The 23,788-nt window shown below is 44.6% G+C and overlaps 1 protein-coding gene across 2 annotated transcripts in view; it reads right to left on the reverse strand.

The window, feature by feature from the left end:
* The window catches only part of FRMD3 (FERM domain containing 3), a 341,097-nt gene that overhangs the window by 73,168 nt on the left and 244,141 nt on the right, over positions 1-23,788 (reverse strand). For both annotated transcript variants that reach the window (XM_027550087.1, XM_027550086.1), the window contains exons 7-12: positions 21,160-21,247; positions 19,008-19,096; positions 15,892-15,955; positions 14,463-14,551; positions 3,365-3,439; positions 2,983-3,051 (exon numbers count right to left, since the gene is read on the reverse strand). In XM_027550087.1, coding sequence (XP_027405888.1) covers positions 2,983-3,051; positions 3,365-3,439; positions 14,463-14,551; positions 15,892-15,955; positions 19,008-19,096; positions 21,160-21,247 — 474 coding nt within the window. The remainder of the gene's footprint in view (positions 1-2,982; positions 3,052-3,364; positions 3,440-14,462; positions 14,552-15,891; positions 15,956-19,007; positions 19,097-21,159; positions 21,248-23,788) is intronic.

Genomic DNA, 23,788 nt, shown 5'->3' on the forward strand with positions numbered 1-23,788 from the left:
GTTTTCAGTCTGCATCTGTTTCTCTATGTCACACACACATCAACAGAAGTAGAAGTCCAAGAACTGGCAATACTTTGAAAAGGAGAATCTCAAGGGAGAGGGAAGAAAGCTAAGTGAAGTCTTGTCATTGTTCTAGATGAGCAGAGCTCCTTGAGCACTGCCAGAGAAAGAGCTCACTACTATACTCTCACTTTTGACAGCCACTGCAAAGATGTCAAAACAATTTGAAAATATGATAATTGTTCCAGAGAAACAACTTCCTGCCCTGCAGCCAGCTACTGGGAAGGAACAAGAAGTAGCTGCTGAAAGTGGCACACACGTCACCCTGGCTCCGACCACAGTGCTACTTCTTGGGAGGGCGAGGTCCCCAAGGCAGCACCACGGACAGATCTCAAGTCTCAGAAAAGTAGAGGTAAAGCTGTCATCCCACACTCCCAGTGCATACATTCATTCAACAAATGTCTACTGACCTCCTACTTTGACCAAGTGTTGTGTAAAGTGGTGGGTAAGATGGTGGTAACCAAGATAGACCCAAGCCTTGTCCTCCCAGAGCGTACTTTGTATCATTACTTTAAACAAGTTCTTCCTTGTGATGTCAGAGGTTTGAGAGATACTGCCAAAGAACTGAGGGCCAAAGAGGCCTCCTTTCACAAGCATGTGAGAGAAGGGAGTGGAACAGCGAGAAAGAGCATGCGAATCAGTGCTGAAAGGGCCTATAGAACTTTGGTTGCAGCAATATTCTGGGAGATTTTAGGAGATTCCAGAAAAGAAAAACTATAAATTGAATTGATGGATGCCTCATTTCTTATCTGCTCTGGTGTCTCAGTCCACTCCAGGAAAAGCTTTTCACTTTTCACTAGGGTGAATCTGTACCCTCCACAACCTCCACCACCAGTAATCTAGAGTCTGGCTATTCAAAAGTGCAAACCATGAACTAGCCACATGGCCATCATCTGGGAGCACATTAGAAATGCCAGATTCACGAATCAGAATCTGATTTTAACAGGAACCCTAGATGATCCCTGTGCAAGGTACAGTTTAAGAAGCCTTGATCTAGGAAGGCTTGATTCTCACAAATGATGCAAACGTAAATTTAAAAGGGAAATGTTTTAAGATATTCTTTCCTGATCTCATTAACCCTCTGTAGACAGTAACTACGGGCTTTTGGAAAACCTTGCATGTTTGGAATAGGTCTTTCTGAAACTATACTCTTAAAAACATTTTCCTACTTTGTGTCTGTGCCTTCAAGGGGGTTCCCCAGAATCGAGTATTTCTTTTAAGATCAAACACTCATGCTTCCAAGCTGGAAGAATAAAACCCAAGCTGAGCCCCTGGGGTAGGTTTGCCCCCCAGCTTCTAGGAGAATGCAGGGGCTTTCTAGGCAGCAGATACTACAGAGAAAAGAGCACAGGACTCAGGGGCACAACACTGGAGTTCTAGGCTTACTTGTGCCACCAAAATATTTATGATCTCAGACAAACCATTTAACTTCTCCAAGACTCAAGTTCCCCTATCTGTAAAATAGAAGCATTGAACAAGGTGATCCCTGAGGTCTTTCTAGACCAAAGAATCTGGAAACATTCCAATGATATGTCCTATTATTTCTTCTTTTTTTGTTTCTGCTTCACTGAGTAACCACAATTGGAGGCAGAGAAGAAGGTATAAAAAGGCTATTTTAAAAAAATGACCATTGTCATTAACAGGTAAACTCTGACTTTCAGAGGCATTGCACCAAGGGGTCCCAGCCGGGGCACCCCTGATTCCCTCACTCTACAGTTTTCTCCTGCTTCTTAAAGCAGGAGAGACTGCTTTGCAGACTTGCATGTGACAGCTTCCCATTTGTTGTTCAGTCACTAAGTTGTGTCTGACTCTTTGCAACCCCATGGACTGTAGCACTCCAGGCTTCCCTATCTCACAAAACGTGGTTCCCTGCAATGGCAAACCACTTCGATATTCTTGCCTTGAGAACTCCATGAACAGTATGAAAAGCTCCCACTGGATCACCCCAAACCAGGAACGAATTATTCTCTGTACACATCTGCACAAGATTTCATTCTGACTGCAGTTCTGTTCGCCTGTGTGGGTGCCTACGCTGGCTGGCTTAGCTACACTTCTGAGAGACCGTGCCCTCCTCCTGCCTGACGGCCCCAAGGACCAGGTGAGAGGTACCCAGCTCACTGGATCACCTTGGAGATAGAGAAGGCTGAGCAAAAAATCTCAGCCTAAGGGAGAATCCAAGTTCAAAGGTGGGGAAGGAAGGACTGGTGCCCACCAGTGTGTGAAAACTTCCTAAAGAATATATTTTATGATGATCTTGCCTTCAAAAGGAGAAAATCAGGATGAGAATGTCCAGCTTTAGATATGGAGCATGCTTGAAGTTTAGGATGTACAATGATCTGTGTAAACTGTGGTGATAAGAGGTCCAGCATGGTTAAGAGAAGATTTATCATTCCTCAGAATTACAAATATTGCCATGTTAACAGAGAAGCACACCCTTGTCCTGATAATGACTAAGTTCTTCACTCCTCTGAGTGGCTTTGGGGAATTAAAGGTCTGATGAGCGATGGGCACCCTACCCCCTCATGTGAAATAGTCTAGGAGGAGTTGGACCAGTGGGAACTGGCCATGAGTGATGAACAGAGGCAAGGGCAGACAGCAGTTCGAAGAGGACAGGATGACGGACTCAGGAGACAGCCCAGCTCACCCACGCCTCACACATTTCCTGCTTGTTCACGTGATACTCCAGGCCAAATCAGGGCAATGACTCCCTGCAGAGCCGGTAACTCATAATGGAGCCCGGGCAGACCTGAGTGAGACCAGGGGGATGATGGGAGTGCCTGGAACCGGGGTTGAAAACAACACAGGGCCAGGCAGCTGGTGCCCTTGCTCCCTTCATTGTTCTAGTGGATTTGGCGAAGTCTGCCTTGAAACCCTCCTGTCTACCCAGAAACCTCCCAGAGCCCTGGGGACCACCCCACTCACCTGTGCACCTCTGGGGGTTCTCTCTGGATTTTGGAGCTGGCTTCCACCACCTCTTTGGCAACTTTACCGCTGCAGAAAAGACAGAAACATGGCGTCTGTGCACAGATGCTCAGAGTGGAAGGGGAGGGGTGTGTGCACTTTTTTTTTTTTAAACTTCACAGTGATCTGACCCAATAAGAATCCATGCCTTCTACTCCTCCATGAGGGGATATTACTACAGAGTTTGAGAGATCCTGTGGGCATAAGAGATGAGTGGAAAGGGAGCCCCCAAACTGGGGTATGGGCCAAAGTGCACTGATTTACAAGTATCAATACCATATTCCAACATCAAAGGCTGTGCCCAGCCCAACCCCATCATCAAAGTGGAACCATGGGTACCCACCTATATCGAAATCTACTTCCTTTAAAAAATATCTTGCTGCTTGACACTGTCTTGATCTGACTGGATTTTGCATACCTGTAAGAAAAAGCAGAGCAGAGGTGGTATACCACTGCAAAGTCCAAGTGGAACATGCTGTAACGTGTGGTAATCAGATATTTCTGATGGCCAAGAAAGAGATATGTTATACTGTTATCTCTCTCTCACACACACACACTCATACTCACACACACACACACTCATACTCACACACACACACACTCATACTCACACACACACTCATACTCACACACACACCCCTGAAAGAAATGTTTTCACCATGTATGTTGCAATCTGGTCTTTTCTATCTGATGTCTTTTCATTACTGTATACGCTGTTGGTGACCCACACATTTGGTATCATAATCTATTACCAGGTCATGATCTGCAAAAAGGACCAGGAAATATTGATGATCATCAGGGATTCTTTCCCAGTTTCTGCTGCAGTGACAGGAAGAGAGTGGGCTCAGGCAGAGGGCATCATTACATTTTTTTGCTGGGCAGACTTTCTTGCCTGGAGCTCTGCCAGCACTGCAGCAGAAAGCAGGTTCCCTGGTGACACAGGTCACTCCCCATGTCACATAGAACTCACCTACTGTGTATTTTCTGGGAGATGGCACAGGGGCCATGGAAATAATCACCATGGAAATGATCCCTGGTTTCTGAGTATTAAGATGGGTTAAGCCACCATGACCCAGTGCCCTTTAAAAGAAACCACACCGGTCGATGACTAAGATACATGAGGAGCAGAAGCCCAGCCAAGCCCTGATTCAGCACCTCTGAGCCCTTCCCGTAAATACGAGCAAAACACCACCACTCTGAAAGAACAATTCAGAACATGGGCAGTCCAGAGGCCACACATGGGGCATTTGATTCCTGTGATACCTCAGGACACCTCAAAGTCAGTCACCTTGAGCCTGATGCAGTTAAACCCAACAAATTAGAAAGACTGGGTCTACAGAGTTCAGGATCATTTTTAACTATTGATCATTACAAAATCTTAATAAAAAACAAACAGAACAATGAGCTCTATGGAATTCTAAGTAGAGACAATCACACAATGAGGGCTGTGTCTGGAAGCTTCGGTGAGGGCAGTGAGCTCCATCCCTGAGTCCATGAAGCCTGGCTTCAATCACTTAGCACTATCAACCAAGTGTCTCTTCTGCTCTATGCACCACACAGCTCAAGGAAGACACAAACTTTGCATTCATGGAATGTAACGCCCAGAGGGAAATGGATATTCATCTAGAAACCACAAAGAGAGAACAAAGGTAAATTACAAGCAGTGGTGCTATGAAAAAAAAGATGCAATTAGAGTATGGGGGTGGTGCTGATCTGATCTGGGGGCCACAGAAGGTGGCCTAAGGAAGAGATCTCCCCTTCAAGAGAGGGAAGGTGTTAACATGGCGGGTGGTGGCTGTGTTCTAGGCAGAAGGCCCAACAGGTTAAAGCCCAGACCCTGAGCACTGGGGGAACTAAGATGATCTGATATGCATTTTCCTGTGCTATTATTGGAGAAGGCAATGGCATCCCCACTCCAGTACTCTTGCCTGGAAAATCCCATGGATGGAGGAGCCTGGTAGGCTGCAGTCCATGGGGTCGCTAAGAGTCGGACACGACTGAGCGACTTCACTTTCACTTTTCACTTTCATGCATTGGAGAAGGAAATGGCAACCCATCCAGCGTTCTTGCCTGGAGAATCCCAGGGACAGGGGAGCCTGGTGGGCTGCCCTCTATGGGGTCGCACAGAGTCAGACACGACTGAAGTGACTTAGCAGCAGTAGCAGTGCTGTTATTACAACTGTTTTACACAGTTTCACTCACACATTCTCCCCACTAATTTAGTAGGACCTGACCTCGAGCTGTCCTTGTTAAAGATTCGGTCTTTGTCCTCAAGACAATGTAAAGTCACAAAAAATTCTCTTTTGCAAACCATCCAAACACACAGAGAAGAGTACTGGCTACAAAGGATGAATCCAGAGAGCAAGATAGGCAGGAGAGGGGTCAAGCCCAGGGAGAGGGAATCCTGTCAAGGCAGGGCCCAGAGAAGACAGCATGGGAGCCCTAAAGATAAACAGAGCACATGAAATCCACACCGCAGAGGGGTCTAGATGCCTAGGACAGGCTGCTGGCCAAAGCCAGACTACGGACCACATGCACTCAAGAGGAGAAATGGCCCAGCAAGCATCACTAATGGAGTCAGCATCGTTGTGCCTCCTCCCCTGAGGATGTGCCTGGTCTGGGCCTCTTTGCTACCCTACCTCCAATCTTAGCCCCAGAGAGTCACAGGCCTGGACACATTTCCCATCTCAGCAGAGTTGTTGCTCCCAAGTATTCAGAGGTAGGAGGTGAAGAAACTTTTTAAAGCAGTTTCTGCTTTTTTACTGTTTTGTTGTTATTGCTCTAGGTTCCTAAGGATGCTCAGGGCAAGATCAACTGCTAAAAAAGCTTACTAGGAGTCCTAATTGTAGTTTTTGAAATTCAGACTCAACTCTGTACCCATTTTATGGAGGTGTGGCTAGCACAGCAATTCCATAGACAGGGGCTCGTCTAGGGAGCAGTGGGTGGTCTCTCGCCAGTTCAGCCTCAGCTCCTGCCCGTCCAAGTCCCATGCAGAGGCCACTGCCTCAGAACAGCCTCTTGGTGGGAGGCCTCACAGCGCTCCACTGCATCTACACAAACCCACCAAGTACGTCAAGGAAAACTGGCTACAAGGCATGTTTCACAGAGAAAGTGAATAGCTGTCTGGTCAGGATGAGAGGAGTGAAAAAAGCGTTGGCTTCTTCTGACAGCTAAGTGCCCTCGATGGTTATTTGTGTGGTTTCACTGGCTCAGAGACACTCTATCGAGAGTGTTACCACCAATACCCTGCCCTCCCAAATGTTCAGGGAGACGCCTGATAATGTCTGGGCTGAGATCTTTTATGGAGTTTTAACAGGGGAATTTAATCTGAGAGCGTGAACCTCACAAAACCCCTGGGAATTGGGAAATGGACAGCGGGATGGAAGGAAATGAATGAAGGCAAGAGAAAGGTGGCTGGGTCACAGGACACGCATGCAGTTGTGCCCACCTTTGGCTGTACATCAGTAGATGCTGGAGCAGGGTTAGGAGTACCAGCTCCCAGGAGCCATCACTGGAGAGGCTCATTCAGTCCCTCTAGATAGGGGCCCGGGAGTCTGTATTTTTATCAAACACTCCAAGGTCATTCCAAGGCCGCCTGCTTGCATCAGAGAACCTTGGCGTCCCCATATTCTCCTTGAATGACTTCCAGGTGGCATTTTACCCCAAAACGCAGGAGCTCAGGATTCTTTCCTGCTTTTGGTCCTGTGGCCTTTGTCAAGTCATGTAGCTTCTCTGAGCCTTAGTTTCTTTACAAATTTTTTAAAGAATGATGATATTAGAATACTTAATTCATAGTGTTCTGAGGAGGGTTAAATAAGAAGTGCTAAGTCACTTCAGTTGTGTCAGACTCTCTGTGACCCCATAGACTGTAGCCCACCAGGCTCCTCTCTGTCCATGGGATTTTCCCAGGCAAGAATACTGGAGTGGGTTGCCATATCCTACTCCAGGGGATCTTCCCAACCCAGGGATTGACCCACATCTCTTTTGTCTACTGCACTGGCAGGTGGGCTCTTTACCACTAATGCTACCTGGGAAGCCTTAAATGAGACGAAATGGTCTGAAAACACCTAAGTACTCCTTGCTCATTATATGATACCTTCCCTCCCTCTCTCCCTTCCCCTACCCCTGATATCACTCTCCAAACCTCTGCATTGCCTTCTCACTGTTGAGCTACCAAAGCCAATTCTCTAAGCTGTGGCCATACCCGGGAACCATGTCAAACACTCTGAAGGCAAATAAAAGAGCTTCAGGCTCCAGCTCTAGCTGACCCGTTCCAGCTCTCTGTTCCCAGGCTCTCTCATCCATGAGCCCAGAGCAAGCCTTCCTCCCAGTGTAGGCAAGGCGGGCACAGCCTAGTAGCAGTAGCAGTTCCCTCTCCTCTAGCCTCCTTTCTGGTCTTCCCTCTCCCCACTTCCAGCTCCAGCTACTCATCAAAACCTCAGCACAGAAGCACTGGCTATTCTCAAATCTCTGACCTCACAGGGAAATCCAGTCCCCAGTTGACCAGCACCTGACTGGGTGACGCCTGTGTATTCACATGGTGGCCTTGTCATTTCTCTCTTTTCTACTGTTACAACTCTCCCCCCAATCCCCTAGAACTTTCAGGGCAGAGTCACTCTACCTAGAGACCCCTTCTCATGGCGTTATGGAGTTCTATCCAGTCCTGACACTGAAAGTCTGATTTAAATGGGATACTATTGTGAGATGTGCATACATACTCACAGTGCCTGGAACAGATAAAGCATTCTCTGAGTATCAGTGTCATCTGATGTACATACAGCACAGCTCTGCAGGAATATGCCCCCACTCACCGCTGCTTCCAGCTTTTTTCTGGTACCTGTTACCACAGGAGCTGAGGATGGAGGTCAGGTTAGGTGCTGGGGAGACACTGGCTGGTGCTCTAAAGGCCACCTCTAGAACTAACAATACAATTTCCCTTTTCCCTGTGGTTTATAGCTTCTGGAGTAATCACTGTAATAACAATATATGTTATTACTGAGCCCTACTAGGCGCCATTCACCATCCAAAGCACACTGCATTCTCAGTTGCTCAGTCATGTCCGATTCTTTGCAACTGTATGGACTGAAGCCTGTCAGGCACCTCTGTCCATGGGATTCTCTGGCAAGAATACTGGAGTGGGTTGCTATTTCCTCCTCCAGGGGATCTTCCCAACCCAGGGATAAATCCCCCATCTCCTGCGTTGCAGATGGATTCCTTACCATGTGCTTAAATGCACTAATTTATTATTTAAAAATCACTTTAAATACATTAATTTATTTCATCCTCACAGCTCTCTCATAGGAAGAAGCAATCCATGTTCTTACATGAGGAAACTGAGGCACAGAAGGGTAAATTCACTTAACAACGGTCACATCATAGAAGCTGGGGGAACCAGGCTGCAAACCCAGGCTTTTCTGTATTTTTAAAATAATGTCTTGGCCATGCAGGTCCTCATACTTCAGAATGCATCAGAATCACTGGGTGGGCTTTTCAAAAATACAAGGTTCTGATTCAGTAAGTCCGAGTTTGAGCCAGGCCTTTATAACAAGTTCCCCAGAAATGCTGATGCTGGTCCAGGGACCCAAACTTTGAGAATCACAAGATTAGAGCATGAAACCCTAGGCTGCAGGCTCACCCCACCTGGAAAAGGTATATTACTACTAACATCAAGATCCTTCATCCCAGATTCTGAATTTTTAAAATAAAAGCTTTATTGAAATATAATTCACATAACATAATGTTCATCCTTTTAGACTGTACACTTCAGTGGTTTTCAGTATAATTTACAAAGTTAGAGATTCATAAAAAGTATTTTCATTACCCTCAAAAGAACCTCCCAATACCTATTAGAAGTCCCTTCCACCCTCAAAAGAACCTCCCAATACCTATTAGAAGTCCCTTCCTTCTTTCACTCCTTAGCATCATGTTTTCAAGTTTCATCCCTGTTGTAGCAGGAATCAGTAGGTACTTCCTCCCTTTTATGGCTCAATAATATTCCATTGTATGGATATACCACTTTCCTTTATCCTTTCATCAGTTGATGGGCATCTGTTTTAACTGTGATGAAGAATGCTGCTATAAACACTCGTGTACACACTTTGGTGAGGACTCAGATTTCAAATTAATTGGGTCTCAGGTAGGGTCCATGTTGTTATTGTTTAAAAGTTCCCCCAGGTGATTCTAATGTGCAGTCAGGCTGAGGATCTCTGGTTTAGAACCTCATTACTCAAGTGTGGGCCATACACCTGCAGCACAGCATCACCTGGGAGCTTATTAGAAATCTGGACTCCTGGGCCCCACCAAGACCTACTGAACCAGAATCCACATTCTAACAAAATTTCTGGGTAACTCTCATGCTCACTGAAGTGTGAAAGGTGTCAGTTTAGGGAGATACTCTGGGTCCTTGACGACCAAGTGTAACACTGTTTCTTTGACAAAATGCACACTAACCCAGACAAGAAATGTATTAGGGATACCTTTATGTCCTGCACAAAATTCCATAGAAAGCTGGGGACAGAGAGTGTCATTTGAGCTTCCACTGTGTCCCTAGTGCCTAGCACTGTCTCAGCCTAAAGCAGGTGTGAGACAGATTCATCAGAAGAACCACCAGGGAGACACTGTAGGGAATCGAGTGTGCTTTCAGGGAATCAGTGTCCAGAAATGGCACATCCCAGTGCTCTGGGGGTGGCAGCACCCAGAACGCATGGCAGGGAGGAAGCTCTCAGATGGTGACTGTCTAAGTCTGTGTTGGGGATCCCCAGGGGGTTGGAGCAGGAGGGAGAGTTTCTGTTTCTGGGCTCTGTTCCCAGGCAGCAGATCTCAGAGCCAGGGCTCTCAAACCTGATCGGTGGCCCCGGGCCAGCTGACAACTAGCAGCACATTCATGTGTTAAAAGCATACTGGGGAATTCTTGGCCATGGGGCCTCCCTGTTCTCATGACAGGTGAAGTGCAAAGGAGGAAACAAACCACTCCCAACCCAGGAAACAAGATCAGGGCTTTGTGACATGAATAAATCCAGAGTCAGCCATACAGAGTGAAGACAGAAGGAGAAAAACGAACATTGCATATTAACACATACGTATGAAATCTAGAAAAGTAGAACTGATGAACCTATTTCCAGGGCAGGAATAGAGATGCAGACATAGAGAACAGACTTGTGGCCAAGGAGAGGGTGGGACAAACTGAGAGAATCGCATTGACATATGTACACTACCATGTGTCAAATAGATAGCTAGTGGGAAGCTGCTGTGTGTATAGCAATGGAAGCTCAGCTTGGTGCTCTGCAATCATCTATAGGGGTGGGACGGGGGGTGACTCAAGACGGGGTGACTCAAGAGGTGTGTGTGTGTGTGTGTGTGTGTGTGTGTGTGTAGCTGATTCATGTTGTGCAGCAGAAACTAACAACATTGTAAAGAAATTATACTTCAATTAAAAAAAAAAAAGATCAGCGCCTTGCTCTGCCAGCCCATATCATGAAGGCCAAAACCATGATCAGCTGGAAGCAGGGCCAGGAAAGGAAGCAGGCAGTGAAGGAAGCTCTGAGCTTCACAGAGTCAGAGCCCTTCAGAAGCAAAGGGACTGGGCTCTGCAACCAACTGGCACTCAGAAAACATTCCCCATTTGTTGGGGGCCAGAGTGAGGTACTCCGCCCGTGACAAAGGTCATGAGGAAGGAGGCTCGACATACGCAAAGGCGGGATCGAGCCTCAGGAGTCCCCCTGGAACTCCTCGAGCATCTACCCCCATAACCAGAGCCTGCCTACTTTACTACTTTGTGCTCACCAACACCTCTGACTTTACGGGGGGCTGTCCCCCACCACCTCTTTTGGAGAAGGAGTTAACTTAGAGCTCCAGTTTATAATAATTCCTGGGTGTGATAAGAGTGTTTTAACCTACAAACTCCTCTGAAGGTTCTCTGGCCTGCCTGACAGGCTTGTCCGGCCACATGTGATCACTCACAGCCTCCCAACCGTGAGAGGCACAAGATGCTTTAAACCTTCTAAAAACAGGTTCCTTAGAAAAGTTAGAAAACTATTAGTATAAGTATAATGGGCTAATTAGAAATTGTGTTGGTGAAGGGTTTTTCATTTGCTGAGCCAATGTTTGTTGCTAAGTCTCCATATCCCCTGCCCTTACACACATTAATGAATATATAGAATTAACCTTTGATATTAATCACATTAGACCTTAGGCTAAGTAAATTCTTTCCTTAACTAAAACCCACTACACCCTCACCCTGTAGGAATGTAACTTTATTTGGGTGGCGTCTGTTTTGAGAATAATCAGCCCTGGAGAAATAAGTGTCCTGATTGACTGACCGCTGTCACAAGGAGAGGGTCGTAAATTGTCAGCAGGCCCCCCTGGCCAGAAGATGATGTAACACCCCTAAGACCTCTGTATACATTTGTATGAAGCACCTGACTTTGATAAAAGTCAGGACTGCTGACCCCGCGTGACTTTTGCATAACATCTCAGTGTATAAAAGTAGACCATGGAAAATAAAGAATTGGGATCAGTTTCTCGAAATACTGGTCTCCCCATGTCGCTCTCTCTCTCACTCTGGTTGAGTCTCCATCTGCAGCACAGAACCCGCCATGCTTACTAATTATGCCTGGGCTTCTAAGATCCGACCGGGGAGGCCTCAGTGTCTCCTCTCCTTCGGGAGAACGGAAGGACGCCTGCGGCCTACGTAAGTGGTGCAAACTTCTTGTCTTGAAGTTTTATTGGTCTCCCGCGTAAACCAAGCTACTCAGCCTCTTTTCTCCACTGAATTTTCCTACTGAGCTATCCTCATCCTATTACTCTTTATATCTTTGATAAAATATTTAAAGAAATAGGTCGCCGACGCCGTCCCCGCTTCGAATACCCTGGATCAGCCGGGGCAGGACCCCGGCACCCATGCATGGAGCAGGGAGTCATCATAGTCATAGCAGCAGCTACCACTTATTGATGGTCAGTGTGCCTGGCAGGACTAGACACTGCAGGGCAGGGATTACCAATTGAATTTTACAGATGAAAAATAAAAATAAGGCTCAAAGTGTTCATTGTTTTGTTTCAGGTCACACGACTAGTAAGCAACAGAATCAAGGTTCAAACCCAAGTCTGTTGGCCTCCAAAGCCCATTATTCTTAACATGAGGCCACAGTGATACAAGCAAATCATACGTGAGTCCGAGCTCCCTCCTTTCAACAGATGAGCCAGATGTGGCCAGCCACTGGTTCAAGGTCACACTGCTGGGTCAGGATAAGCTATATCTTTCCTCTTTCTTAAGGAACAGGGATAATTATGGGATAATGGTGGAACACAATGTTTGGGCAAATCTCAGGTCAGGATAAATATTAGGGATTAGAAGTCTCAATGGGAGAGATGGGGTAGCCTGGCAGAGGTGTTGACGCAAGGACCCAGTCAACTCTGTATGGTGCCACCTGTTCTCACAGTTACACTCCTTGGGTCTTCTGAAGCTTCTACAGATGACTGGAAGTGATATCTTTGATATGCCTACTTGGCCCATTCAGTGATAGAATTGTCAGACTACTTTGTTAGCTGCCAGATAATAAGCATACTCCAAATGCCCCAAATGGATTCCTTTGATTGTGGGTTTTCCCGCTTTCTCTCCCCTCTTTTCAATTGTGTTTTTACATTTATTTTACTCCATATACCAACTGACTCTCTCACTCATGATAAAACAATACATGTGCAAAAACTATTCAATGTCCTGAATAATCAGATTGTGGTGATGGTTGCATAAATTGGTGAATTATACTAAAACCACTGAACTTACACATTAAAACCGTTGATTTTATAGTATGTGAGTATTATCTCAAATTTTTTTTTAATGATTAAAAACAAAAACAAAAATGTGTAGGCTCCAACTAAGACTAAGAGCACCAGACTGTCTGCCTTTCCTTCTCTCTGCTGTCATGTGAATGGAGTGGTCTAGACATGCTGAGTTTTCAGAGGTCATCAGCTATTCTTTGTTTACCAGTCTTCAAACACTGCAGGAGACTCACAGATGCCTTGATGTCTTACTGATATGCATCATCATTCCTAGAAGCACAGCATTTTGTGAATCATCTCATCCAAGCGTTTTCAAATTATGCTCCTGATAGTATCTGCCCAAGACTTGGAAATTCTCGTTCCAAACCTGGGAAAGTCATGGGCAAACTCAGACAACTGGTCACCCAACCTCCTGTGGAGCAGTGAGCAATGAGTCAAGGGTCTCTAGTCCCCAGTCCCAACTTGGTCCCCACCAACAGCACAGCTTCTCTATTTTTATCTTTTTTTACATAGGCTTTGTCTACACTTTCTGTGTAAGGAAGAGAGTTCTGTGGCTTAAAAGGGGTTTGAAAAACACTGTTTCAGCCTTCGTTCTCCTGAAGGCCCTTGTAAGCCAAAGCCCAGGATGATCAGAGATTCAGCAGTTTCAGATGAGTCTAATAAGTAAGACTATTTCAGTGTAGGGGGGCAGGGTGGCGGAGTGGAACAAAATCCACCTGGATGAACTCCAGGGGTGAGTGGTGCTGATACCCCAGGCAGGGCTCGCTAGGCTCCTGACTGCGTCCATCACCACTGCTCTTCCAATCAGTAATGATCTCAAAGAGGAGAAGCTAGAACTTACAGAAAAATCCTAAATTTGAACCTCTTTTGAAACCTGAGAGCTTTATGGATGGTTTCTAAAGTTCTATGCAGCACTGACTTTCTACGATCCTAGAAGACCCTGATGGCATTCTACCTACAAACCTTTGGCTCTCATCTCTAAACACTGAAGCCTTCTTACCAGGAATATGTGTGACTCTCTGCCTAAGGTTTATTTTTCTGTTGTTGAGAGCACGTACAACCTAAGCTCAGAGTAAGCCAGAAGTGCTAGAAAGTATTAACTCTACCCTCGTAAGTGTCCCTAAACTAAAATGAATGGGGAATTGGTAGGTAAACAGACCAACCTCTTTGCCAGTCGGTGGAAGAACTTTGAGGCACATTCTGCAGTCTGCTAGGGTTCCCCAGCAGACACAGCTGAGTCCAGTGGCTCACAGTAGTAACTACTCAATATCATGCCCTGTATTTCTTGCTTCCCCTCTCCCTCCTCCACTCCCCTATTGGTACATTCAGTAACCATACCCCATTTGCACTAAGCTCTTCCCAAGGTCTGCTTCTAAGGGGGGCACCAACCAAAAACAGATCCTGTGACATGCTGAATGGAAACAACAATGCCCCTCCCCCTAAAAAGCCCATAGCAATTAGGAAACACCCAGTATAAAGTTCAAGACATGGTCAGGCCAACAGTGGTTGGGAGTCACTCTGAACAATGCAACAAATTTATAACTCACTTAAATATAATAAAAAAGGACTATATTAAAAGAAATGAATATGTAGCTGTTTACAAAACATAAAGGACTCCAGAAGTGCTTTTCAAACCTATGATTAAATGAATAACAGTGACTTACTTATAAAAGGCCTGGTTCTCCACCCCACACTTCCAAAGATGCTTGCAGGCAGCTGGTGTTGAAGTATGAAATGCCAACACGGCTTTTTTCTAATAAAATATAACAAAACAATTAAGGGCACATTAAACACAGTTTAAGTTTTTCATATTTTTCTTTTAAGAATTTACCTATTTGTATCCCATGGCATATCAAACAGAATTGAAGTAACTTATGCATTACTATCAGAGAAGGCAATGGCACCCCATTCCAGTACTCTTCCCTGGAAAATCCCATGGATGGAGGAGCCTGGTGGGCTGCAGTCCATGGGGTCACTAGAGTCGGACACGACTGAGTGACTTCACTTTCGCTGTTCACTTTCATGCACTGGAGAAGGCAATGGCAACCCACTCCAGTATTTTTGCCTGGAGAATCCCAGGGACGGCGAAGCCTGGTGGACTGCCGTCTCTGGGGTCACACAGAGTTGGACACAACTGAAGCGACTTAGCAGCAGCAGCAGCATGCTCTACTATGTACTTAGAAGATGCTAAAATCATATTCCCCCTTCCCTCACCCTTTGCAGATATAACTAACCTCTCCAGGTCCTGTTTTGGATAAAGAACAGCTTCATAATCTTTCTCAACACTCCAGGCATCACCTACCTCTCAATCATACTTGGATGAATTTTAAAATTTGCTCACCGTTCTTGAATAGCTAGTGCTTAAACACTAGGCTCAAGAAAATTGAGAAACTTTCAGACTGAGCTCTGAGGCTCTTCAGTAATGGCCTCCTCTCAAATGATAAACCCAACCTACATGTGGTAACTCCTTGATTTTAAAATTCCCAAGACTTATACTTTTCATAAAACTCTAATCAACACTGGTTGATGTCTATCTTTAAGTACTATTAATTTGTTTCCTAATTTTGTATTCTGGCAATTGATAGAGGTAGGGAGAAGAGCCATTAGCTATTTCTCAAGTCAATGAAAGTTAAAGTGTTAGTATCTCAGTCATGTCTGACTTTTTCTGTCCCCATCGACTGTAGCCCAACAGGCTCCTCTGTCCATGGAATTCTCCAGGCAAGAATACTGAAGTGGGTTGTCATTCCCTTCTCCAGGAGATCTTTCCGACTCAGGGATCAAACCCTGGGTCTCCTGCATTGCAGGTATCTGAGGCACTGGAAAGCCCAAGTCTATTACAACCTAGTTTTTACACAGGGGTATATGGTCAGCATTGTTCACTGGATTAATTCTTAAATGTGTAAACCTGGTGTTATTTACTTCTAAATTTCTGGTATCATCACAAACTTTAACATCATGGTCTTTGGGGGCTATATTACTACAGGCACATGTCATACCTGAAACTTTCTCATGCACAGGCACACCTGCACACACGCATGTACAAACACACGCATGCACACCTGACAATAGACAGGTAGAAAAGCAGTTTCTGACCTCCTTCTGGGTGCCAATCACATAAAATGTCTTCCCTTCAAACTTCAATTTGCAGACATCTGGCCTAAGAAAAGAAAATCTCTTTGGGTGAGAAGAAAAACAAAAAGTGGCAGCTAATTAAGGTACCCGCTTTCCCACAGGAATCCATCTGACTCACAAATGCCAAGCAGACAGCAATGAAACAAGATATTATCTTATTGCTGGAGGCCAAATGAGCAGGGAAGAGCCCCCAAGTGAATTCTACAGCAATTTTCTTCCCAAGAGAGGATCCGTAGGCAGCTCAGAATTGTTTATTTTTTACAGTTAAGCTGCACCTTTCTTCCAAGGAGCTCTAGAGGTTTCACAAATATTAATGACCAATATTAATTGGCCAACCCACTTTGTGAGGTAGGAAGTATGTAATAGTTATTTCAGATTTGGTTAATGAAACCACATGGATTCACAATATCTGTATCCTTTCACATCCATCTCCAAGACATGCACCACATTTCAAAATTCTCATTTCTGCCCTCCCTGTTTATACATGAACCATTTTGTTAGATAATGAAATGCTCAAAACTATAAGGATACCTTGAGGAACTATAGTCAAAAGACTTGAGGCTTCATTTAAAGGAGATGCTCAGTTAAAATCTACCTGAAATGTAGACCTAAGGTCACCTCCTTGTTAAGAAGATAAGTGTAAAGAGAGGAGGGAATTCTATTTTTATTCCTTTGATCTAATTCCTAGGACAGTGATATGTGCCCCTGTGCTTTTCCTGGGGAAAAAGAACAGTGAGGTCATATTAAGCTGTGGTGAGGATTTGCAAGAGGGATAAAGTTCAGTGGATGTTCAAAACAAAACAACGCTAGGTTTAACGTGGGAAGAAAATTTATTTTAGTAACATGTACATGGCTGTTGCAAATGTGTTCCTAAGCCACGGCTGGAAGAGATGGGGATGACAACATCCCACCAGAAATACCAAGATTTAGAACCTAGAAACAGAAGGTCTGGGGACTGTCCATCTCAACTCTTCAGTGGACCCGGGAAGAAACTAGAGCTCCAAGGGGAGACACTAGCAATCAATATGCACAGGTCTAACCCATGGACTCGAGCTGAGTGGTACCTAAGGATCAAACACCCTGCAGGACCCTCAAGCCTTTTGTAATTGTAGGAGAGAATGGGGGAAGCCCTGCCCATGCTCCCTAAAGTCAGAAAATCCTTAGAGAACTTATTCTGGAATGGAGTGAAGGGTGGTTAACATCAGAGCTTCTTTACAAATACTGAAGACACAGAGAAGTAAGTAGGTAACCCACCATGCTATGTATTTATAAAACATCCTAGTTCACAAATCAAGTCACTTTCACACACACGATTTCATTTCCTTCTCCCCCATCTCCTTTCTTTCCTGAAAAGTAGTTGGATATAATGAATGCCGATTTTAGGAACGAGTACATTGAGACTCAGACAGTTAAGTGATTTATTAGAGACACACGAAAGTTTGAGAATGCTCATTCTGGAGGAAGAGAGTATGTGGGCACAGATGCGAACTGACAGTATGACATGAATAAAGGCAATGACAGAGTAGGTAGGGAAGATATTTAGGCAAATTAGCATTCTTAGGAAGAGAAGGCTGATCATAAAAATAGAGCAGAAGGTGTAGGAAGCAAAGTGGACATGAGCTGGTTGATTCTATTCTTGTAGAGAAGGTTTGAAGGGAAGGCAGGTGCTCAGAGAAGAGTGCCAAGAAGCGATGGAGTGGACGGGGACTTGATAAAAAGGTGCTGGAAGAAATCCTGATGCTAAAAGAACCATGAAATGGAGGTTCAGATACGCATGAGAGAGCAATTTCAATCCAGGACTGAGAGTGGATGCCCAGAGGCCCATCAAAAACTTTCGACCCCTAGGGCTCAAGCCAAGAGAGTGAATCCACCACCCAGAGAGACCAGGTGACAAATCTGTCAAGGACCATCAGAGAGGGAACCAAATCAAGCTGAAGCTATGAGCAAGACTAAGCCCTTACAATACTCCAATACACACACAATTTTCAGCTTTCTTCACTCTTTGTGTTTTAAAGTACAGTCAAGATAAGTCCAATTTTTTTGATTTGTCTTTCTTTTTATTTTAAAAATTTTTTTTATTGGAGTATAGTTATTTAACAATGTTGTGTTAGTTTCTGCCGACTTCTTCACTCTCTACCAAAACATAGTGGGCACTCCTGGTCCATTCTCCCACGTCCTTACGGACAGAATCCATACTTTATTCTTCCTCTAGATCAAGTGTTCATATAGATGATGTTCTCCCCAAGAGGATGAATCTTGATTTGACCAACCTCATCACAGAATTCTACTTCTTGGAAGGATTGGTTTAAAGAGGCACATATGACCCACCCTGCCCAATTACATACACAGGAAGTCTCTTACAGAGCTTCTGAAAAAGCTATCCTTGTCTTCACAGGAGACACATGCAAAGGGCTATTCTCCTTGAGGGTGTTGCCATGGGAAGATCTGACAACTGAAGTTGAATGCATGGCCATTTTATCTGGGGACAAAAGCTACCACCCTGCGACTGCAGAGAAGAAAATGCAAAGGCGCAAGTCCTTCATGATGCTGCCAGGTAGTTAAGTTAAAGGACCATGGGGCTGCCAGACCCCTGGAACTTTTGCTGTCCTCTCATCTGTAAGCCACTGTGAGCATACATTCCTGTTCCTTTGAGTCAGAATCATCTTCACTGGTGCTTTTGGATTACAGAGGGGTGGGTCTGCAGCAAGAATTCAACAGAAGAGAATGAAAAGAAGTGACAGAAATAGAGGGGGTCCTTGTTGTCTGAGGGAACTTGCACCCTAACCCTGCCCTGAGGCACCCTGTGGTCACCCCTGGTATTTCTTCACCAGGAGTCCTGGACACCTTCCCTTTGGAGGCAGAGCCTCTGAGCCTGGGACACACTCCAGGTCTCCTGAGGTCTAGGGAAACCAAGATTGAACTTCATTTATAGATGAATAATCTCTTTGTAAGAAGCTTCAAGGCAGGGAAATGGATCTTAGGCATTCTACCTGGCAGTTCCAAATAGAAAGTCAAAGACTGGGAAAGAAAAACAAGATTAAGAGAAAACAAGAATTATTTTCCAAAGAAGTACTCACCACTTTAACAAATGGATTCTCTTATTTCCCTGGAATACCACAAAGCCTGCAGCGGTGAATCCTAAAAATGTTGTTGTGCCTGTTGAATCCTGAAAAAAAAAAAACAAACCAGAAATAAGAACATATTCAATTAAGGAATATCAAATAAAGGGTAAATTATATGCTTATTCATCCTCAGTCTGGGTGAATTTTAGGTTAAGTACAAAGATCATAGCCATAAACTAAGTTTCTAAGATGGGACTTCCAAGGATAATACCTCTAAAATGTGGGCGAGGGCCAGGAATGTGTAGCTTTTCTATTTGAGGAGTGGACCTCTGCCTCCCCAGAAACCTCCTGGGAAAATACAGGTTACTCCCAAACCACTAGTCTACTTCCAAGTGCCTTATGGGACTACCTGAGTTGTCAGATCTACCATGTCAATAGGAAAACTGTTCTTGGTTGTCATTAGCCCTGAAACCAAAGCCCTGAGCATCTAAACTAACTAGTCAACCCCATATGGGATTTCTGGTAATGTAAAAATAAAGATATGCCTGGAAATGCCTCCTTTGATTCCAGCCTCCAGCAGGAAAACTAAGCATGGATAAATTAAGGCAAAGGAACAACAAAGATAACAACAAAACTCAAGTCAGTCTCCAGGTAATAAATAAAACAGACAGAGAGGATCAGATTTGTGGATAAAATCTAATTCATGAAGTGGAATAATCTAATTTATACCATTAGCAGAAAGAGACATCTGGCAAATACTCTGAAATAATCATGTGGGCAGAGGCAGAAGATGCACATGCCACTGTCAACCAGCCTGCCAGCTCTCTGCCCAGGCTGCACCTTCACATCCCCATGCGACTGGACAACAGGGCATGATGGGGCTCCTCAGGCCCTTCTAAGGTCCAGCCTGAGCTGTGAGCTCTAGTACTGGGGACTTCACCGAATACCATTAGCTGGTCCCACCTGGGTAAAGAAATGTCCCGCTGCTGCTGCTGCTAAGTCGCTTCAGTCGTGTCCGACTCTGTGCGACCCCGTAGACGGCAGCCCACCAGGCTCCCCTGTCCCTGGGATTTTCCAGGCAAGAACACTGGAGTGGGCTGCCATTTCCTTCTCCAATGTGTGAAAGTGAAAAGTGAAAGTGAAGCCACTCAGTCGTGTCCAATTCTTCGCGACCCCATGGACTGCAGCCCACCAGGCTCCTCCATCCATGGGATTTTCCAGGCAAGAGTACTGGAGTGGGGTGCCATCACCTTCTCCGAAGAAATGTCCTAGTATGACTCAAAAACACACCTTTAAGAGCCTGGTTGATATAAATGCTTAGTTTAGGATTCAGGTTAGTGTCTGGTTTATGTGCAGTGGGTTTAGGATATGAAAAGAACACTGTTTTCATAAAATGCTTCCGAAACACATGTGCTTGAGTACCACATTGGGAGCTTGTTTAAAAGGCAGGTTCCAGGTTCCCCAGAGATGCTGATCGATGGCTCTGGGGTGGGGCCTGAGTGTTTCTGATACACGTGGTCTTGATCTCCCACTTGAGAGAAAAACTGTCAAGTAATTCAAGTAAAGGAAGAAAGAAAAATATATACTCTAAAGATCAATTAAAAGATTTTCCCTTCCACTTGTGTGTGTGCTATGTTGCTTCAGTCGTGTCCAATGCTTTGCGACCCCATGGACTGTAGCCTGCCAGGCTTCTCTACAATGAGATTCTCTAGGCAAGAATAGTGGGGTGGGTTGCTATGTCCTCCTCCAGAGGATCTTCCCAACCCAGGGATCAAACGCACGTCTGTTACATCTCCCTGCACTGGCAGGTAGGTTCTTTACCACTAGCGCCACCTGGGAAGCCCTTCCTTCTGCTTATCCATTGTTAAAGACTGCATTCTTGCTGGCAATGGCCTTTGCAAACAAACCTGTTAGGATCCCACAACTTCTCAGGGGGTAAAACCATCCAATTGATGGATGAGTGGATGAGCAAGCAATTAGAAGACTCCAATGGAGAAAATCAACTACCCAAATGTATGACTGCAGGACACTGTTGTCCCTTCTCATTAGGGGTGATGGATCAGGCTGTGGGAATATCCTAGAAGGGCTCCTTTAGGCCTGTATACCAATTAACTGTCTTTTGGGTGAAACAATCATTATCTGTCAACCTGTGGAGAGAGGTAGTTACCTTGCATGGGTGAGGATCCACCCCATAGGTTTCCAAAGTGTAAGCTTTCAGGAGTAAGTTAAATTCAGCAACAGGTGGGCTCTGCCCTCTGAAATCACACAAGATTCAGGGAGTTAACATGAAAAATAACAGAACCATGGGGTCCCTTCAATCAATAAAATATATTCTTAACTAAATCAAGAGAGAAATCCCTATAGAAATAGTGATCAATAAACTGGTCATTATTCCCCTCACAAGCAGCTTTTGCTAAGAAATCTTAGCCCGTGTTCCTTGGTTAATTGTTCCATAATAAACACATATGTGCTGTAAAGACTCCAGTGACCAGGACAGTTAAATCAAGGTTATCAAGTTACCAATAAGTAGGCCCTTGCAAATCCAATCTTAATACGAACTAAAACTCAGCATCTGTTCTTTCCTACTTATTTCAAAAGATTCTCCAGGATATAGGGCATTTTTTTCTTGTTTGGGGTACAAAGTGTTACACTATCAGCAGCCTAAACAGAGCCATCCAGGAAAGAAGAGCTGTCAACCATTCTATCGGAAAGCCCTGGATTTTGAAAGGAAACCTCAGCCATTTCTAGTCTGAGCTGTGTCCTCCAGGGTGGTAAACAAGGTCTTGGCCCCAGGAAGAGAAAGGGGGCTGCAAATACAGATGGCTGTGAAGTCCTTTCAGGGCTAGCTTCCAAACAAGGATTATGCAGCATTTCAAAGACTCTGCTTTTGACTAACATTAATATCTCACATGTATCATAGAGAATCCAAACCATTCTCCAAGGATAGTAAGTAACCTGAGCAACCAAGAAGAGTTTGCTAACAACAGGAATTCAGGATTATATTCACAGTAGAACTATACTGCAATATTAATTCTATTTCCATGCATGCCTCTCCCCAAGATGGATTCCCTTCCCACTCCCTCATGACAGCTAAGAGTCCTTATGCTTCTAATCAAAACAGTATCCCAATTTTCTTTTCTGTGAAGCTTTTCAAAATCTCTTTACTCTTAATATTCACCCTGATACGTCTAAGGAACATCTTTATTCATTTGTCAAGATGAGCACTGTGGTTGTTTAGTCACCAAGTCGTGTCCAACCCTTTTGCAGCCTCATGAACTATACAGCCCCCCAGGCGCCTCTGTTCTTGGGATTTCCCAGGCAAGAATACTGGAGTGGGTTGCCATTTCTTTCTCCAGAGGATCTTCCTGACCCATGGATAGAACCCGTGTCTCCTGCATTGGCAGGCAGATTTTTTACCACTGAGCCACCTGGGAAACCCAAGCACTATAGGGACACTTTTCATCAGACAACTCTTCTCTTTCTAATTTTCCTTCTTTATTTTTGGCTGTGCTGGGTCTTTGTTGCTGCATGGTCTGCATTTTTTTAGTTGCGGCGAGTGGGGGGTTGCATTCTTGTGGCAATGCACGGGCTTCTCTCTGCAGTGGTTTCTCTTGTTGTGGAACACAGTCTTTAGACCTCAACAGGCTTCAGTAGTTGCAGCTTCAGCTCTAGAGCACCATGGGCTCAATAGATGTAGAGCATGGGCTTAGCTTCTTCAAGGCATGTGGGGTCTTCCCAGATCAGGGACTGAACCAGTGTCTCCTGCACTGGGAGGCGGATTCTTTACCAGTGAGCTACCAGGGAGGCCCCCAGACAACTCATCTTTGGCCATTTGATTTTTTTCTTCTCTTCACAGTCTCCTTCCTCACCTCAACCACTCTCTCTTGCTTCTCTCTTTTGAGAGACCTTAGTAAATGGATCTTGAAACTCCTAGTATTATCCTCTATGTCTTTTTAAGCTTTCATTCTTTAAATCTGCTTTTTATATTACATTCCAAATTATTTCTTTATTCAAGCCTCCAGTTTAATTTCTTCTTCAGCTGTGTGCATCCTATTTTTCATTCCATTTATGAGTGATTTTTAAAATATCAATTAAATGTTTCACTTCCAATGTAATATTTACTTGGCTCTTGAAATAGATGCCTGTTCTTGTTTTATGAAATAAATTCTTCTTTCTCCTCTGAGGATATCTACTTGGTTTCTTTTAAAGTCCAATCCCTTTGATTCCATTAATACTACTTTCTTGGTGACCGCCCTTTGGTTTGTTGCATCAGAGTGTCTTATTCAATGAACTGATGTTTCCTTCGTAAGTGTTTGGTGATTCTTGGTTTGATGCTCATCCTTGTATTTTATGTTATTTGTTTAGTACAATGGCCTCCAGAGGGTGTAGGGAAGGGCAGGACATGTCATATGAGAAGAGTATGAGTTAGTAACTTGATTTCAGGCTGAAGACTGTAGTTCCTTCAGGGTATTATCCATACAAGTACCTCCAGCTCAAGCCTGCTATTGCCTATGACTTAGCACAAGGGAACCAATGTTCCAAATGCACCCACCATGATGGCTGCCCCGTTATCTGTTGCCAGAAGTACATGTATATGTGTTTGACCTGGATTCCTTCCATTTGTTTCCTATCTTCCAGAGATACCACAGGACTGCTGATGCAATAATGGTAGTCTTTCTTGCATCTGCTTTCTAATACATTTTCTATTATCCACAGGGACTTGGAGAAGGAAGGGAAGGGAGCCAGAAATGCTACCTTTTTCTTTTAATAGAGGGGATAATCTTTAAATTCATCCT

This window comes from Bos indicus x Bos taurus, chromosome 8 (genome assembly GCF_003369695.1).
Source record: "Bos indicus x Bos taurus breed Angus x Brahman F1 hybrid chromosome 8, Bos_hybrid_MaternalHap_v2.0, whole genome shotgun sequence".
NCBI lineage: Eukaryota > Metazoa > Chordata > Mammalia > Artiodactyla > Bovidae > Bos > Bos indicus x Bos taurus.